This window comes from Episyrphus balteatus, chromosome X (assembly GCF_945859705.1).
Source record: "Episyrphus balteatus chromosome X, idEpiBalt1.1, whole genome shotgun sequence".
NCBI lineage: Eukaryota > Metazoa > Arthropoda > Insecta > Diptera > Syrphidae > Episyrphus > Episyrphus balteatus.
In genome coordinates, this window is record NC_079138.1 from 3,124,528 (window position 1) to 3,141,643 (window position 17,116).

At 31.2% G+C, this 17,116-nt stretch overlaps 2 protein-coding genes across 2 annotated transcripts in view; one reads left to right on the forward strand and one right to left on the reverse strand.

The window, feature by feature from the left end:
- Positions 1-17,116, reverse strand: part of LOC129920542 (vacuolar protein sorting-associated protein 29) — a 501,662-nt gene that overhangs the window by 1,739 nt on the left and 482,807 nt on the right. The window contains exons 2-4 of the mRNA XM_056001862.1: positions 2,064-2,255; positions 1,890-1,961; positions 1,657-1,820 (exon numbers count right to left, since the gene is read on the reverse strand). Of these exons, the coding sequence (XP_055857837.1) occupies positions 1,657-1,820; positions 1,890-1,961; positions 2,064-2,255 (428 nt within the window). The remainder of the gene's footprint in view (positions 1-1,656; positions 1,821-1,889; positions 1,962-2,063; positions 2,256-17,116) is intronic.
- On the forward strand, positions 5,335-16,352 carry LOC129920528 (contactin). Its single transcript, XM_056001831.1, has 7 exons — positions 5,335-5,510; positions 11,105-13,666; positions 13,733-13,893; positions 13,954-14,826; positions 14,886-15,188; positions 15,251-15,434; positions 15,619-16,352. Exons 2-7 carry the CDS (start codon positions 11,212-11,214, stop codon positions 15,732-15,734), a joined length of 4,092 nt encoding a protein of 1,363 aa, XP_055857806.1. The 5' UTR covers positions 5,335-5,510; positions 11,105-11,211; the 3' UTR covers positions 15,735-16,352.

The following is a 17,116-nucleotide window of genomic DNA, read 5'->3' on the forward strand; positions in this document are numbered from 1 at the left end:
TTTTACAGACTTTCCGAGGTAATCTATGAATATGTCAGTCATTTGTTTAATAATTCTCAATATGTTATATATTTTTGGAAAGAGCGTTCTCAGACCTTATGAATGATGTACATAAGTCTATTGTTTAAATAAATAAACTGTAGGTTTTTATTTTATAAATCTTGAAAAAGTGATTTTTTCCTCAATTTTTTCAACTTTACCCATTTTTAATTGCACAAATTACAATTAAACAATTAATTAGAATTTGTATGCTCCTAAGATCTTATATGGTTGGAAATAAACTAAAAAAAAAAACTTCCCCAAGTTTCAAGTCTCTAACTTAATTCTGAAAGGAAGACTCTACAACGCAGTTGTGCGTCCAGCACTCACATACGGTTTAAAATGTTGGACAATGTACAAAAAGTATGAGAATAAGTTAACGGCAGCTGAGATGAAGATGCTTCGTATGACAGCAGGAGTAACAAAGCTTGATAGAATTAGAAGTACGAAGATCCGAGGAAGCCTTCATGTTAAAAACACCATCTCCCAAAAAATTGAACACGACCGACTCAGTTGGTATTGCCATGTTCAAAGGAGAGATCCTGAGAACCCCGTCAAAAAAGCAAAATCATACAACGTTCCAACACGAAATAGAAAGAAAGGTAGGCCTAAAAACTCCTGGTACAAGCAAATGCAAAACCACCAGCATTCAGTTGGCCTTAGAAATGGAACAATACAAAACCGGGAGGCTTGCCGCCGATTTCTGAGGTCAACCCGGCGAACCCCACAGGCGGATCACTAGTGTGAAGCAGTTACGTGGGATAGTTATGATCCCCTCGACATCGAGATCATAACAGCGCCGAGAAAAAGGAAGAAAAAGAAGAAGAAGAACTTAATTCTAACCCACGCCTCCAAGCGGTTGAAGTTTCTTATGGGAATAACATTAAGTTTTTTGGACCTTGTTCAATCAATTTTAAATTCCAGCCAAACCATTTGTTCAAAAAATTTAAAACTTTACAGAATCAATTTTTATAAGTGTAGCAATCATTTATGAACATTTTTCAGATTTTAAATTGTTATAATTTTAGACATTAGCTTGGTAAAGAAAATCATTTTTTTTAGACTTTTCAAAAAATCGTTTAATGAGAAAAAATAAAAAAAAAATACATTTTTAATCACAAATAAGCGTGGTATGTATATTTAAAATTTATATTTAATTAAAAGTTATATAATAAATTAGTTGTGTATTCATACTTTAACTTAGGTACATCGATATTCAAAAAACGTGTTCCCGAAAAACTACTTTAAACTACTTTTGCTATACTGAAAAAGTAGTTCAGAGCAGCTTTAAGTACTAAGCAGTAGATAAATATTTCCAAAGGAACGCACCTATTATAGTAGACTATTTTTTTCAAAAAGAAGCAATGCTTTTGGTGTTTAATTGAATTCACAAATCCATTGCTTCTTTTTCAAAAAGTTAGTAAAAAAGTTGTTTTAATTTATTTCATCAATATTTTCCATAAATTAGAATCTTAAAGTATTATTGTGAATACAAATGTATGAGGGGCAAGTGCCCCTCCCTGCCTTCCTTTGCGTACGCCCTTGTTTAAGAAAACAATGAAGATGAAACTTAAATCAAAAATTGCTAATCTAAACATAAATTTGTTTCAAACTTACGTATCCAATGGATTAAATGCTCCAGTTGCCGAACCTGGATTTATATAAAACTTATTTCCATGCTCGTAAGCTTCAAATTTATGAGTGTGTCCGGATATTAGAATATCAACATCAAGTTGACGTTGAATCAGTGCCAAAGCTTCAGGATCTCCCCGTGGAACAACCTATTTTCATAGATTTATTTCAAATTTCTCACACAAAACAGATTAAAACTATTTTGTAAGCATTCTTACCTGATGACCGTGCGATAGGCCAATCCGAAACTGTCCTACAGTGACAATTTTTTGTTCCGGATAGTTGAGATTCTACTCAAAATTAACAAATACAAAAATCCAATACAATAAAAATTTATATAAAAAATTACTCCCAAAAAACCAAAGAAGACTCAATTTATTATTATTTATTACCTCATCAAAATCACCACGGACAATGTGAACATCATTGGCGAGAGTTTTCAAGTAATCAAATGATTCCTTTGTGCATAAATTCCCGGTGCATAGAATGTGATGAATTCTTCCGGGTACAAGAAGTTTCTTGAATTTTGGTGGCAGACTACTACATCGATGTGGTATATGCAAATCACCAAGAACTAAAACCAACTGCAATGGCCACATTCATTATTTTTAGTTTAGTTTAAAATTCTTTTTATAATATTTAAATAATATAATGTCAATTATGTGAACTTACCATTTTTTTTTTTGTGTGTAATTAATTTATTTTTTTGAGGGGTGTTTTGAAATTAATTACGATAATGCCGATAACAAAACTTCTCAAACTGACACAGAGAATGACAAATTACAAATAAATGACATTTTTTTTGACGTTAATTAAATATTTCCAAGAATTTTGGCAAAATAAAAACCAACTTTCCAGTTTCCAATGAGGAGAGTGTTGCCAGAAATGAATACAAAGAAAAATAATAAGAATGTTAAGGCCTAACTACACTTTTGCAAAAGTACAAAAAAGTAAAAATATTTTTTTCTCACTTAGAGCAATTTGTTTGTAAAAAAGAGTATAACATTGTTTTTTTTAAGACCAAACAAATAAATTTTCTAAATCATTTTTGTAAATTTTTCTATTTCGGAAAATGTTTTTTTTAAGAACCAAAATTTTAAGAATTTTTTCCTATAAAATTAATCTTTTAAGTACCTTTCGCTTAACTGCCTTCCCCGCTTAATTGCCTGGCTTTTCAAATACTTAGAATTGAATTTACTTGCAAAAAATTCTTTTAAGTACCATTTGAAACAAGTTTGAACTGCAAGAAAAACTTTGTTTTCTAAACCGCTTTAAAATTCAAAAATTCTACTAAAGGTAGAAATTAACTAGTTTTAGCTATTTTAAACTTTCAAATTAATTTTGTTTTGTGAAGATTATGTTTTTAGTAATCAAACATGTTTTTTTTAATTATTAAATAATTATAGAGATAAGTGCCTATGAGCACTTAAGCGGGTTCTTGTAAGTACCTTACACGCTTTAGTGCCTATCTAAATGGGGCATTTAAGGTGAGGTACTTATACGGGTTTTACTGTGATTATTTTACATCAAAAGAAACTAAATTACGGGACATGAGTAGCGACAGCCATTATAAACAGAATAAAAAAGACAAACTGTTTATCATGGGCGACGCTACGACGGTGAGCTGCCATCTGTCAAAAATGATTTTACTCCATTGTATTTTTATTTTGCAATAGGGTTAGGGTATAGCAAAAGTGCAAGACCATTGTAAAATTTCAATCCATATATTTTGTTGTTGTAGTGTTGTAAGATTTTACACTTTTGCAATGGGTGCGTTCACGTACGCACAGATACCCTATCCAAGATACCTAAGTATCCGCTACGTTTGTGAACACGAATCAGCTGTTCTTCAAATTTCCCATAAGATACACAAGAATCCAGAAATTTTTAGGATACCTTTGGATTTTTTTGCTTGTTAAAACATGTGTTCGATCAGCTGAGATTTTATATGGGATTACAACAACACAAAGGTATCTGGATACCCTTGGATCGGTACGTGAACGCACCCAATGATACTAGACCAGTTGCATCGGATCGTGAATACCCCTAATGTAGTTAAAGGTATGACTACAATGGCCACTTTTTGCAAAAAAGTGAAAAAGTGAAAATATTTTTTTTCTCTCTACCTGAATTTTGTTGTAAAGAAAGAGTTTAAAGGCTTAACTACATACACCACTTTTTGAAAAAATACAAAAGTAAAAATATTTTTTTTCTGGCTAGTGCAATTGTTTTATGAAAAAGAGTATACAAATTATTTTTTAGACCAAAAAATAAGCTTTCTGCATAATTTGTTTTAATTTTCCAGCCCGAAAAACTATGCAAAAATGCATTTAAAAATTTTCACTTTTGTACTTTTTCACTTTTTGAGCCAATGTAGTTAAGCCTTAAGCCTGGTACGCTGCTCGCGCTAAATTTTAGCTGAGATAAAATTCCCATACAAGTTATCGATAATTTGTATGGGATCCATTTTAGCTGAGATAAAATTTTTCGATAATTTGTATGGGAGCTAAAATTTAGCGCGAGCAGCATACCAGGCTTTAAGCCTTAACTACATTGGCTCAAAAAGTGAAAAAGTACAAAAGTGAAATTTTCAAACGCATTTTTGTACGGTTTTTCGGGCTAGAAAATTAAAATAAATGATGCAGAATGCTTATTTTTCCGTCCAAAAATCAATTTGTAAACTCTTTTTTACAAAAAAATCCCGCTAGCGCGAAAAAAAAATATTTTCACTTTTGTACTTTTTCAAAAAGTGGTGAATGTAGTTAAGCCTTTAACGGCCATATCATTCACTAGTTTAAAAAATCCATCTTGATGTAAAATTGTCAAATGTCAAAAATAAATCCAAATCCAAAATAGTTATCCCAATTTTAACTATCTAAATAGTTAAAAAATAGTTAAAAATTACTATTCTTTGTCTGTGTGATAGTGAATATCATGGATTTCGATTTATTTTTGACATTTCAATTTCCTTACATCCAGATGTATTTTTTAAACTAGTGAATAATATGGCCGTAAAAATTTATTTTTGGACAAAAAATAAGCTTTCTGTATCATATTTTAAATTTTGGTGTCGGAAAAACTGTCACAAAATAAGTTTGAAAAATTTAACTTTTTGCAACAAGTAGCCGCTGTAGTTATACATTTAGCCTGGTACACAGCTCGCGCTAAATTTTAGCTCCCATACAAATTCTCGAAAAATTTTATCTCTGCTAAAATGGATCCCATACAAATTATCGATAACTTGTATGGGAATTTTATCTCGGCTAAAATTTAGCGCGAACAGAGTACCACGCTTTAGTACCTACTGCTATAAGCACTTCTGGTTGTTTTCAACTCCATGTCTTCTATAGAAAAAATGTCTTTGAATGGATTCAGAAGTACTAAAAAGTACTTTGCTGAGCCCAAAGAAACACAGCCTATATGTGTGTGTGTGTGAAAACTCAAATATGTATCTTCAAATACTGATCAATTTTGCCGGCATTTTATTCACATATCTACACACACACATAGATCGAAATAAAAAGATAATACAACAAAAATGGATACACCTACTGACTACGTTCTCTCTCTGCATAGTCTTTGGCTTTGTGTCATCATCAATATTTTTTTTTTATTTATTATTTCTCTCATTTCTCTGTGTTAACCTGTTATCTGTCACGATTGTCAAGCGTTGTTAGCTTTGGACTTTTTTGAAATTTTTGTTTTGTGTTTTTCTTAAGTTTTGTTTTCTTATTTTATTAAAAAAAAAAAATAAATAAATAAACAAGGATATGGTGTGAAATTGAAATATAATATCTTAATAATTTTGTTTATGCTGAATTTGATTCTTTATAGTTAAGGTAAAGAAGAGTTTCTCCAAAAAAAAAAAAAAACACAAAAACCAACAATAAACTAAATAAGCCACACCTTTTAGGCTTGTCTTCCTTCATTTATCGACTTGACTTGAAAATGAAATATCTCTCAAAATCATTGATTAACTAAATTTAATTAGAATTATTGTCATTATTCTCATCTCCATGTTAAGTTATTTAAATTACTATAAAATTTAAAGAGGGTCATCATTTTCTTGCTTAGATGCAGTCAGCAGTCTAATGTTGCTTGTTAAGATTATTAATTAGTAATTCATTAGGAATCTTTGTCATCTCATTGCATTTTTTCTTCTTCTTAGAATCGAAAATCTTACTCACCAAATAAGCATGGCAAATAGCACAGTTTTCTGTGAAATTCCTTTTCTAGTCGGGAATTGAGAATTTCATTAAAAAAAAAACAATATTATAAACATCCTGCTTCAAAAATTATGCCAAATTGGTTCCGAAGTTTTCTTGAAGGCAGATCTCAGTGAACTAGAATGAATGGAGTAACCTGGGGGCCAATACCAATTACTATTGGTATCTCCCAAGGAACTTTACTTCAAGTTATACTGTTTCTTGTTTATATCAACGATAGAAGAGGGTATTAGGGCTATTCACGTAAACGCGGAAAACCCATAGAAACCGTAGAATTTTCTATCGGTAGAAATGAGCTGTCAAAATTTGTATGGGAAAAATAATCCGCAAATCATAGAATTTTATCTCACAAATTTGAAGCAGAAACCGTAGAAAAAATAAAATGCACGACTGGGTCGCACGAACTTGCTCTTAGAGTTAAAGTTGCTTAAATTTTTAAGACTTTTTATATAGAAATTTGGAAAAATAAAATAAAATTTGTTTAAAAAAAAAATAAAATAAAATCTGAAATTAAATCGCCCTCCAAAACAAGTATGCAGTTTTGATGATATATTAACATACATTTTTAGAAAAAAAAATTTTCAAAATCGTTAGAGCCGTTTTTTAAAAAACTAATTTTTTATAAATAATATTTTGGAAAAAAAGTTTTAAAATAAAATTGGTATGCCATTTTGTAGAAATCACTAGTCAACATCTAAAAACAAAATTTCAAAAAAATTCAATGTTCCGTTTTCGAAAATTTGATTTTTCAAAAAAAAAATTTCAAAATTTTTAAAAAAATCCAAAAATTATTTTTTTCAAAATTTTATTTTTGGCTTATATTTAAATTATATAAATGCTTCTTCACAAAAAGTTTCGTTGAAATCGAATTAGCGGTTTCGGAGATAATCGGATTTGAAAAAAACGGTTCTATGGCAGGTACTGTTAATAATGATTTTCGAAAAAAAAAAAATTTTCATTGAAAGATAGACCTTAGCTTAAAATTAACAGTTGAATTTTTTAAACAAAATCGTTGGAGCCGTTTTCAAGATATTTCAATTTTACTAAAATCGATATATGACAAGTACCGTTATTTTTTGTCCAAAAAAATTAATTCCAAAAACCCCTCTGGAGAGTCGCCAAATAACGCTACATACCAAGTTTGACATTAATCGGTCCATCCGTTTAGGCTGTAGGTCCTTATACAGACAGACAGACAGACTGACAGACAGACTGACAGACAGACAGACAGAGAGACGGACTTCCGGGACCCACTTTTTTGGCATTGTCTACCATCGTAATGTCATGGAAAAATGTTATCTCAACTTTTTTTTTGTACGAATGCGTAACTTGATATATAGTACCTATATCGCAAGTAAAAATCTGATAAACTTTGGGTGTGTTCAATCACCTATCAAGTAGGCTATCTGGGATCCCCATTTCCCGTATCTGGAATATCTTTTTGAAAGCGATTTATATGTCTTATTATTCAGATAACCACAAATAAAATATGTTAATATTGAAAATAGAATATTATTTTATTTGAGCAAATTACATTTTTTTTTATTGTTGCATAGTATTTGCAAAATTAGCTTGACTTAATTTTTTTAATTCAACAAATTTTATAAGTTCAATTTGACATTTAAAAAACAGCTGTTTGTTTCCCTTGGTTACGCAATTATTTTTTGCTGGGGTGTTCATTTAAACCTTTTGTGGAATTTTCTATTTTTCTACAAAGTAGAAAATTATCTCGTTACGTGAATACCCTTAGGGCCAGTTGTACAAATATTTAATCCGTGGTTCAGCAACTTTTATCTTTTAAATTCGGTGGTAGGTTGTAGGTTGAAATAGATAAATCCATCCTTGAACCAAAGTTGATCCACTATTAATCCGCCGAAATCGGCGAGTTAAATTCTTGATCCGAGGCTGAACTACGTTTGTACAACTGGCCCTTATTGAAACATTCTTGGCTCAAACTCTGTAGATTATGGACTTTTGTGTATTTTTGGTCGTGATATTTCCAATTGTCCATTCACGTTGAAAACTGTCCCCATAAAATCGTGCCCCATATAAAGTATTTTGGTTTGATGTTAATTGTTAAATAAAAAAAACTATCGTTTTTTACGGCCATATTATTCACTCTGGATTTGGTTTGGATTAAAGTAAATTTTAAATCCAATCCATTAAATCAAAATTTTATAAATCCAAGGATTTAATTTTTTGTTCATATTCACTCAAAAAAAAAATTATGTGATTATTCAATTAATTTTGAATAATTTGCATTTATCTTTATTTTTCCTTCACAAAATACTTAAAAAAAACAACTGAACACTGTGAAAATGAATTTTACATCTGGATTTATAAAGTTAAACAGACCTCCAGAGAGCAGTTCAAATTTGTTTGGATTTAAGATTGGATTTAAGTAGTGAATATTATGGAATTGGATTTATTTTTGACATTTGACATTGTTTACATCCAGATGTATTTTTTAAACTAGTGAATAATATGGCCGTTATAATTTAAAATTTTCAAATCAAGTTTTTTTAAAAAAGTTTTTTAAAAAAGTCAAAATTTGTGCAAAAAGCTTAAAAAACGCACTGAATACTATTTTTCTTAAGACTGTAGACTTCAATACTTGAATTGATTGTTAAAGTAAACTGCCTTAATTGATTCCTGATCAAAAATTGAAAACCATTATATTTCTTTGCCTTATAGTTTTTAAGAAAATTGAAAACCACGAAAACTACTTTTTTATCAGATTTTTAATTTTTCAATTGTTTTCGATAAATTTGGCATTACATTGCCACCATTAAAAAGGTCTTTAATAATTTATAGATAGAGCTTTGTGTACCTCCAATGTCAATAGTTTTTAGTATCTAAAAAGTACTTTGCCTGGCCCGCTTCGCGGGTTCTCAGGATTTTAACTTTACTTTTTGAGTCCTCAGTCCCGCTAACGCAACTTGGTTGCTCCGCTTAGGGTATGTAAAGTCCCCTTAGCAAGAAAAAGGAACTAAACCCCCTCATTAACAATAACATCATTAAAAAACGTGCAATAAAATTTCTTCTCAAAAAAAGTAGTTTTCCTTTTTTTTTCAATTTTTTTTATAAAAAACTTTTGTATTGAAATCCACAGTCGTTACAAAAATTGAATCATTTATTTGCAAAACATGATAAGTCCACTTTTTTTCAAAATTCGTTTTTTTGACTAAATTTGTACTCCAGGGATAACCACGTCTGTCTTTAAAATATGAAGTATCTACTCCATCTATATCCGATTTTACAGCTACGCGAAATATTTTTTTAGTATCAAAAACAGAATATGTCCCGGACTTATCATCTTTTGAAAATAAACAACAGCTTCTTTTTGTGTAAATGGTATATTAGTAATGGTAATGGTAATGGCTGAAAATCTTAAGTTTAAAGCTTCTTTAAAGTTAAATAAGCAGTCCGGACATTGTATTTTATTCTCAAATACAATTGTTTGATAGACTGGGGCTAAAAGCAAAATTACATATCCATTTAAAAACTAATTTCACATCCGTTTATTTCCAAAGTATGATAAGTCCAAAAGCGTTTTTATTTTTTATCTTTTGAGCTATCGCTCCAAAAATTAAAAACGAAACGGTATTTTGTAGCTAGGCAAGAGTTCTAGAGAATATATTTTTTATAAATTCTTCTAGAAAATAGAACGTTTTTTTCTTCTCCTGAAAAATTTAAAATCATGGACTTATCATGTTTTGCAAATAAATGATTCAATTGTATTAAATGAATTTTTTTAACTTTTTTTTTCCCAAATTTTTACTTTGGAATCGTTTATTTCAAAAAACTATTAATTGAAATAACTTGATTTAAAAACTTAAATAAAGTGTGAAATACTGTAGGTATTGCCGTCATTTTTAAATATTTTTTTTTTTATTTTGAGTTATTTTTAGAAAATTGCCCCTTACTCTTAAACGGGGGAGATAGACCCTCCGTTCCCATAGTAAAAACTGCTTGTATTTTACTCCTCTACAAGAATCCCTTATTAATTTTCACCGCCTTAGTTATCGTACTATCTCCAACACAGATTTTCTTTGCAAAAAAGTATCAAAAAAGTGCCACGAAAAATAAGAACTAGCTTATGAAAAAATAGTGCAATTAAAGTATATAATGTCATTTTGGATATTGTCCAAAAGATCAACATTTCTTAAATTTGTCCCAAAAAAGTCAAATGCACGTTATAAAAATTACTATACATTAAAAGAGGGTTTCATCAAGTTGTGTTTAGATGCAGTCAGCAGTCGCATGTTGCTTGTCAAGATTATTTATTAGTAATTCTTGTCATTTCATTGGATTTATTTTTCTCAGAATCGAAAATCTTACTCACAAAATAAGCATAGCAAATAGCAATAGAAGTTTTGTATGTAAAAAATTAGTTTCTAAAACTAAGCAAGTGCTCTTTCTCCGTCAATTTTTGAAGTAAAGAAATGACTTTTTGCAAGATTAAAGATTACTTTATTCCAATAACTTTTGCATTAATAACTCAAAACTCGTGATTTTTGAGTTATAACAGTATTTAAGTAAATGAGCGATAAATTCTGACTATGACGTTCCACTACAAAATTAAAAATAAAATATGTCCTGAATTCTCAAGTGGACTCTACGAAATAGAGATGACCTTGTAGTGCGAATAATAAGAACAACAAAAGGTCAGCAATCAAAATTTTATTTGATTTGTTGTTTTGTAGTAAAAGCCAAAATGTACATATATGTTTTATGTAGTAATAGGCTTCAAATCTGTTATCAGATTTTTTCCTTTCGTGTACCGTTACTGAGATAATTAGTATCCATTTTGTCGTTAATTCACAAAGTAAAAAAATGAGTTTACGACAAACTCATTTTGGGTAAAAACCTTGTATACACAAATAAAAAGAAGATATCTCACAAAATATTCTGTTAAAAATTGAAAAAACTTCCTCGCTGTGTTTTTTTTTTAGTAACGCAAACCTTGAAATGCTATTTGCCGAAATTCAAAAAATTGGGGTTAACGACAAAACAATTCTCGGGCGACGATATTTAAAAGAATAATTTCAACTAATGCTAAAAACTTTATTATTTCTCTATTTTTTAATTGTAATTTGTATAATTACCAAATTTAAAATATTGTATAATTAATTTACTTTAACGGCTCTCCTATGCCAAATAAACTAAACCAAGCTAAACAAGTCCCATCTCATTTCTATTTTCAGAAGTTTCGATGCAAAATAAAATGTACCTTCCTGTAAATTAAAACAATACAAAATAACAACAACAAAATTTTTTGGAAAACCAAAATATATTAAATATTTTATGAAAAATGAAATTTTTATTGATTGTCTTACTTTTTGGTATTTTGTTGACAAATGGCCAACTCTATCAGAATTCTTACCAAAACAATGACTATCAAGCGCGATACAATCCCCAATATGCCAATACAAATCCCCTTAATCAACAGCAAACACAATTTGGCAATCCATTATTACAATCACAAAATGAATTGCAAAAACAAACCGCAGATAGCGGAGGAGGGGGAATAGGTGTAAATAATAATCAAAATTCCTTAAATCAAAATTTAAATGATGTATCATCAAATTTCGACTCCTCCTCGCCCTACTCGTCAAGGCCAAATTACGCTAGCAATTCCATAGATCCATCTATGGACGAAAGCAGCTTCTGTCCAGAACATTGGATATCACATCGACAAACGTGTTATCGATTTATCAAATCGCCCAAACGTAATTGGAATGATGCAAAGAAAATTTGCAAAGCCTACAATGCCTATTTGGTAAACATCGAAAGCACCGAGAAACATGCATTTATTTTGAAGCAACTCATTTTGCAAAATCAAAAACAGAATCGTTTTTGGATATCAGCACGTCAATTGGGTCCAAATAGCTGGGTCAATGATGATAATTCGAATTTCATTGCTGCCGAAGATTCGTTCTCGTATGAAGATCATCCAATTGAGAACGAGGATCTACATGACAATCGATTCTTGGTGACACAAAATAAAAATCGCTACGGCACGGAACAGAATTTCAATTATAATCAGCTGACAGGCAACAATAGAAATCGCAATGTCTTGATCAATGGTCAAACGTATTCGAGTGAATATGGTCCCAAAGATCGTTTGGTTTATGGATATTCGAGGAGAAATGACAAATGGATGTTTATGCCATCGTATGACTTCGAAATGAATCTATTCATTTGCGAATCACGTCAATTGTTCGATCCGGAGAATTTCAATTTGAAAAATGACGATCGTCGTCCATTTGACTATGGACTGGATGTTAAGGATTTGGATAAAATTCCTCGTGGACCGTTTTTTGTGAGACAACCTAACGACACTACCTTCGATACAAGCAAGACACGTATAATCAACGATGTGACTTTGAGCTGTTTGGCAGGAGGCTATCCAACGCCAGTCTACCGATGGTTCAAAGAGGAATATGTTAATGATACATTGAAATTTTTCCTCATTGAACCATTGAAAAATGATCGTTATACATTGAGTGGAGGCAATTTGATTATCTATGCGCCAAAGCAATCTGAAGATCAAGGTTTATATCATTGCCTAGCTGAAAATCGATTTGGCCGCATTCGATCAGAAAGTGCTCAGCTTAATTTTGGTTTCATAATGGAATTCAATTTGAAGAGATCAGCCGAAACTGGAGAAATGAATTGGGGTAAATCGATATTTTGTGACCCGCCATCACATTATCCAGATGTCAAGTATTACTGGTCGAGAGATTATTTTCCAAATTTTGTCGAAGAAGATCAAAGGGTTTTCGTGTCGAGAGATGGTGCTCTTTATTTTTCTTCTATTGAATCTGTAGATCGAGCAAACTACTCATGTACAGTTCAGAGTTTTGTTAGTGACACCGGACGCAATGGTCCATTCTTCCAATTGCGTGTCCATCCGAATAGTAATTATCAAGCTTTGATTTTTGCCAATTCATTTCCGAAAGTTTTTCCCGAAGCTCCAGTTGCTGGGGAAGATATTCGTTTGGAATGTGTGGCATTTGGATATCCAATACCGACTTATAATATTACTCGCAAAGGTATGCCTCTTCAGAGAAATGCCTATCAAACAAATTATAATCGAGTTTTGATTATACAAAATGCAACGGTAAATGATAATGGCGAATATGTATGTACTATATCGAATCCTCGAAAGACCATTGAAAAATCAATATTCATAAATATTCAAATGAAACCAGAATTCACAATACCTTTGAAGGACAAAATCAAAGACTATAACAGTGATGTGACTTTTATTTGTGAGTCTTCAGCTATTCCAGATGTGAATTATACATGGTATAAAAATGCTGAACTGCTAGATTATGAGCGATTAGATAAGGATCGTTATACAATTCAAGACAATGTAATGACCATCAAGTATTTGGATCCGGAAAAGGATGATGGAATGTATCAATGTGGAGCTACGAATCAACTTAAGACAGCCTACTCGTCGGCACAATTACGAGTGCTTTCGATGAAACCTTCGTTTAAAAAACGACCCCTAGAATCGGAGATCTATGCTATTTATAATGGCAATACAACAATTGTTTGTGATCCTGAGGCGGCGCCTAGACCAAAGTTTCAATGGAAAAAAGATGGAAATGTTATTGGGAGTGGGGGACATCGAAGGATTCTTCCATCCGGTACTTTAGTGATTTCTCCGACTTCTCGAGACGATGAGGGTATATACACATGTGTGGCTACAAATACAGGTGGAACTGATGAATCTCGTGCTAGACTTATTGTATTGCGTAAGTTGTTTTTCTCTTTCTCTCTCTTCGACTTTCTTATATTAAAAATTTTATTTTTGTTAACAGAGGAACTCCGATTTACTCAAACCCCACCGCCACGGATAACATCACAAATTCATGAATTAATTTACCTTCAATGTGAAGTGAGCTATGACGAAGTTCTTGACGTTGCATTTATATGGCGACACAATGGTGAAGTAATTCGAAGTGATGAAGATGAAAGAATCGTAAGTAAAGCAAAGCAAAATAAAACAGAAAATTTAATAAATTTTGTATAAATATTCCAGCGTGTGGACAGAAATCGTTTAACTGTTCACAACATAACATTACTTGATGCCGGTGACTATGAATGTGTTGTCAAATCGGCTGTTAATAAAATAAGTTCCAAAACAACTGTAATTGTTGAAGGACCACCAGGTGCTCCTGGTGGGGTAACAGTAATAGAAGTTGGCAAAACCAAAGCCTTAATTGAATTCGTGAATGGAGCATCGAATGGACGAGCAATACTTTATTATAACATTTTAGGTCGAACTAATTGGAATCGAACATGGACAAATGTATCAACACATGTGCAAGCACGTGAAATTGATCGTTATACGGGTCGTCAACAAGCCGAAGTGCATAATTTGACACCGTGGTCTTCTTATGAATTCAGTGTTGCGGCTGTAAATGATCTTGGAATTGGAACTCCATCGGCACCTTCACCGATTTATAGTACTATCGAGGATAAACCATATATTGCACCACGAAATGTTGGCGGTGGAGGTGGAAAAATTGGCGATTTGACAATCACTTGGGAACCATTACTGCCTCAAGAACAAAATAGCCATGGAATTCATTATAAGGTTTCGTGGCGTTTACATGGTACTTTGGAATGGGCAACACAAATTTTGAAAAATCAGGGCAATGTTGGTATTGCTGTCGTGAATATACCACTGGATAAGTATTACACTCAATACGATGCTAAGGTGCAGGCTATAAATAACGTTGATGTTGGACCTGAGAGTGAAGTTGTTACGATTTATTCGGCCGAAGATATGCCACAAGTTGCACCCCAACAGCCTATAGCTTTAGGATTTAATTCAACTGCTTTGAATGTAACTTGGGAACCTATTGAAATGACTAGAGAAAAAATTCGTGGCAAGCTTATTGGACACAGGGTTAATATTGTTTTAAACTCGATGTTATGCTAAATGCTAATTTTTCTTATTTAATTTAGCTGAAATATTGGAAAACTGTTTTAGCTGAAGAGGATTCGGTTTATTATTTATCTCGAACAACACGTAATTGGGCCTTGATTGTCGGTCTCGAACCAGATACGTATTATTTTGTCAAAGTTATGGCATACAATGCGGCTGGTGAAGGACCAGAAAGTGAGAGATATATTGAGAGGACGTTCCGCAAGGCTCCACAGAAACCACCTTCATCGGTTCACGTTAAAGGTATTAATCCATCAACTGTGCGTGTCGTTTGGCGATATGTTTCTCCTTCACAAGAGGAAGAACCTATTCAAGGATTTAAGGTATATTTTTTATTTGTTTTTATTTTCTATTTCTTAATTTTAATTTAAAAATTTAATTTTAGGTTCGTGTGTGGGAATCAGATCAGGATATGATAACTGCAAATGACACTGTCATACCAATTGGTGAAACTCTTGAAGCTTACATTACAAATCTCACCCCAGGGCAGAGTTATAAAATGCGTGTTCTAGCATTCAGTAATGGTGGTGATGGTCGTATGTCCAGTCCAACACTTCGATTTCAAATGGGTAAGACAACATCAACAGAAGACAAAGGTTGAAAAAGAAAAAAAATAGATAAAAAAGATATTCCATCGATCAGAGCATGATTTTATCAAAGCGTAAATGCATGCCTACAAAAAAAAAAATATTTCTTATTTTAAACTTACACCAACATTTTCTTTCTTCTTTTGTTTTTTTGTTTAATTTTTAGGCAATACGAATGCACGAAACTCATCTCAAAATAGAAAACTCAATTACGCCCTTTTTGTTGGATTCTTAACAGTTATATATTTAAACACTCGTTTCTTTGTTTATAACTTTGTGTAACAAAAGAAAATAAAAGAAAGCAAAACAAAAAATCTCATTTTGCAAAAAAAAGTTAACGTGACATATACATACATAATTTTACATTCCATTTTGTTAGTATTTTGTATTTAATTTTATAAAATTAGTGTTCTGTTTGATTGGAATAAACCAAATTTATTGTAAAAAAACGCACATTTCTTGAAACAAACTTTTAAAAAATAAAGTTACCATCATATATTTTTTGCTTGCTGGTCTGTGAATCTCTATGGATGCTAGAAAACCAAACAAAATAAATGCATCTTGTTTCTATTCATTTTAATTTTTTTTTTTATAAATATGCAAGCACTAAAATAAACTGACTTTTTTTTATATACGCGTATACAACACACACATACTAAAGAAGTATACTTTTTTGTATCTTCGTTATAATGTTATATAAAATGAAAATAAGTGTCCTTTTTTTTAATAAAAAGAAAAAAAAATACAATCAAATAGAAATAATAAGAAAGAATAACAAAAAAAAAAAATCAAAGTTCAAAAGAAAACAACCTTATCAGGAGTAATTTCGTCCATATTTTATAAAAAAATGTATTTTTTTAATGATAAAAATGATAATTGTAATTTTTAATATGATGAAACTATAAACAAAAATAATTTAAAATAAAACAACAATTATTATTATTCAACGAATATTAATTTTAAGCTTGAATAAAATAAGATTTTTGTCATCGATTATAAATTTTATAAATAGTTTTTTTTTTTTTTTAATTTGTAATTTTGTTTGCAGAAACTTGCACAAAAATAAAAATTCGATACTATGACATGGATTTTGTAGTTTAATTAATAAAGATTTAAGAAATCACGTTTTTTTTATTTCGGATCTTTTTCTTCTTTTTCGAGTGACCAATGCCTAAAAGCGGCCATCTATTGTGGGTATGGATTTGGACCTAAACCAACAAGCTATATTCTGCTGATCTATTCTAACTAATTTTGCACTTTGAGCTGAATTATTTGTAATCGCCTATCCATTTATGGAAAAAAATTATAAAATTATTTTTGTAGGATTTTCGAGAAAGAAACCTGCATTTTCAAAAAAGTCCTTCAAATCCATCGAGTGATACATCAAAAGAAAGGTTTCTTTGAGCTCTATTCATAACTGAAAACCAAAAGTTTCTTGCAGGGATGGTTGCTGAATTATTTGCAATCGAAATAAATTTTGTTTTCTTTGGGAAGCAAAGACTTGTCGCGTTCCGTCCCAGAGGTCCAGCTATGTGATTGGTTGTGTTGAGTTGGTAAGGTTAATTAGTCTTATCCAGAATATCCAAAGCCCAAAGGTACCAAGGTTCGAGATGTTGTAGATGGATAGTCAGCTTATTTGAATGGTTGGCGATATTTCCTACATG

What these genes read in the sequence shown, in the direction of transcription:
- LOC129920528 (XM_056001831.1), top strand. Translation starts at nt 11,212, where the DNA reads ATGAAATTTTTATTGATTGTCTTACTTTTTGGTATTTTGTTGACAAAT. An exon ending in GCAAGCTTATTGGACACAGG is followed by an intron (nt 14,827 to 14,885) that starts GTTAATATTGTT and finishes TATTTAATTTAG; the next exon opens with CTGAAATATTGGAAAACTGT. An exon ending in AACACTTCGATTTCAAATGG is followed by an intron (nt 15,435 to 15,618) that starts GTAAGACAACAT and finishes TTTAATTTTTAG; the next exon opens with GCAATACGAATGCACGAAAC.